At 37.9% G+C, this 1670-nt stretch overlaps 1 protein-coding gene across 1 annotated transcript in view; it reads left to right on the top strand.

The window, feature by feature from the left end:
- The first annotated feature begins 361 nt into the window (after window positions 1-361).
- Window positions 362-1670, top strand: part of LOC126492110 (histone acetyltransferase p300) — a 43106-nt gene continuing 41797 nt past the window's right edge. Inside the window, exon 1 of the mRNA XM_050128247.1 lies at window positions 362-569. Coding sequence (XP_049984204.1) covers window positions 390-569 — 180 coding nt within the window. The 5' untranslated portion in view covers window positions 362-389. The remainder of the gene's footprint in view (window positions 570-1670) is intronic.

The following is a 1670-nucleotide window of genomic DNA, read 5'->3' as shown; positions in this document are numbered from 1 at the left end:
CAGTGAAATGTACTTTAATAAAAATACACTTTTTTATTTGTTTATTTTCAAATCTGTAAAGTCAGTTTTCTCCTTTTACTTTTTCTCTGTGTGGCTTTGGAGCCTGTCCTGGAACTCACTTTGTAGACCAGGCTGGCCTCCAATTCAGAGATCTGTCTGCCTCCCGAGTGCTTGGATCTCCTTTTTCTTTTACAAGCGCAGGGGATCAAATTCAGGTTGGTAGACTTTTGGAGTAAGCGTCTTTACCTGCTAAGCCATCTTGCTTGGCCCTTCAGTGTTTTCTTTATATAATCAGAGGATTTGTTTTAAAATGATTTTGTAATATAGAACATGAAGTATGGAAATGGCGATGTCTTAGTAATATGGAGAATGTTTTTAATTTTACGTAGATGGGAATGATGAACAATCCCAGTCCTTATGGTTCACCATATGCTCAGAATTCTGGACAGCAGATTGGAGCGAGTGGCCTTGGTCTCCCAATTCAGACAAAGACTGTACTACCAAATAGCTTACCATCTCCATTTGCAATGGACAAAAAGGCAGTTCCTGGTGGGGGAATGCCCAACATGGTGAGTACGAATTTTCTTTTAGACTGTTTCTTCCTTTGTTTCTTTTTTTGTTTTTTGTTTTTGAGACAAAGTTTCTTTACGTAGCTTCGGCTGTCCTGAAACTAGCTCTGTAGACCCAGGCTGACATTGAACACACAGAGATTGCCTGCCCCTGCCTCTCAAGTACTGGGATTAAATTTGTGTGCCATCTCCACCTGGCTCTTTGTTTTTAACATTTATTTGTATGCAGGTTGGGTATGTACACACATGCCATGATGAACATGTGAATGTTAGAAGTTAGTTTACAGGAGTTGGTTTTCTCTTAACATGCATCTTGAACTGTAATCAGGTCATTACCTGGAGCCCTTTTGTGAACATTAGAGTGGCATTTAACACAGTGGTATTATACATACTTGGAGTCTGAGATACATGATGGGGTGAATTAGATGAGGGAGTGCCTCATGCCTTAGAATAGAATTTTGCTTTGCAAAATTTCCACATGGAGTTTTATTTCCTGTGCGTACTGATAAAATGTGTGTATCCCTTCAGCAGGCCTTACTGATTACTGAAGGGTAGGAAACTAGAATCTTTCTGCCTTGGAGAAAGACTCTTGCAAAGGCTTCTACTCTTAAGGATCAAGTATACTAATTTTATTTGCTTAGTATAATAAAGTAATTTCTCTCAAATTAATCCTCTGTTGGGATGAAACCCATTGCACATTTGGCTACTGTTAAATTCATTGAGCAGCATTATAATGGACAATTTTCACCTGTCTTAAAATATCTACTAAGGAAGCTTTCTGTAAGTTTAATCCAACCATGTCTACCCAGCAAGTTCCAGGCAAGCCAGGGCTAAGGTCTCTTAGGGGACGTGTAAGGTATGGTACAGCACACTGTTAATCTCTGAAGGCAGAGGCAGACAGATGAATCTCTTGTGATTTGGTCCCAACAATTTCTAGTTGGGAATTTGAATTTAATAAAGAAATTTGTTTTTACCTTTTGATAACTTTTTTTTTTTTTTTGGGAAAAGCTTCTTTCCATTGGAAGTATAAAAACAATTTTTTCTGGACATGGTGGCACATGTCTTTAATTCCAGTTCTTGTTTTTTTTTTTTTTTTTTTTT

The sequence above is a fragment of the Alexandromys fortis genome, unplaced genomic scaffold, assembly GCF_014885135.2.
Source record: "Alexandromys fortis isolate MF-2015 unplaced genomic scaffold, M_Fortis_MF-2015_v1.1 scaffold_290, whole genome shotgun sequence".
Taxonomy (NCBI): Eukaryota; Metazoa; Chordata; class Mammalia; order Rodentia; family Cricetidae; genus Alexandromys; species Alexandromys fortis.
Note: the sequence above shows the minus strand (reverse complement) of the source record. Positions and strands in the feature narration are given on the sequence as shown.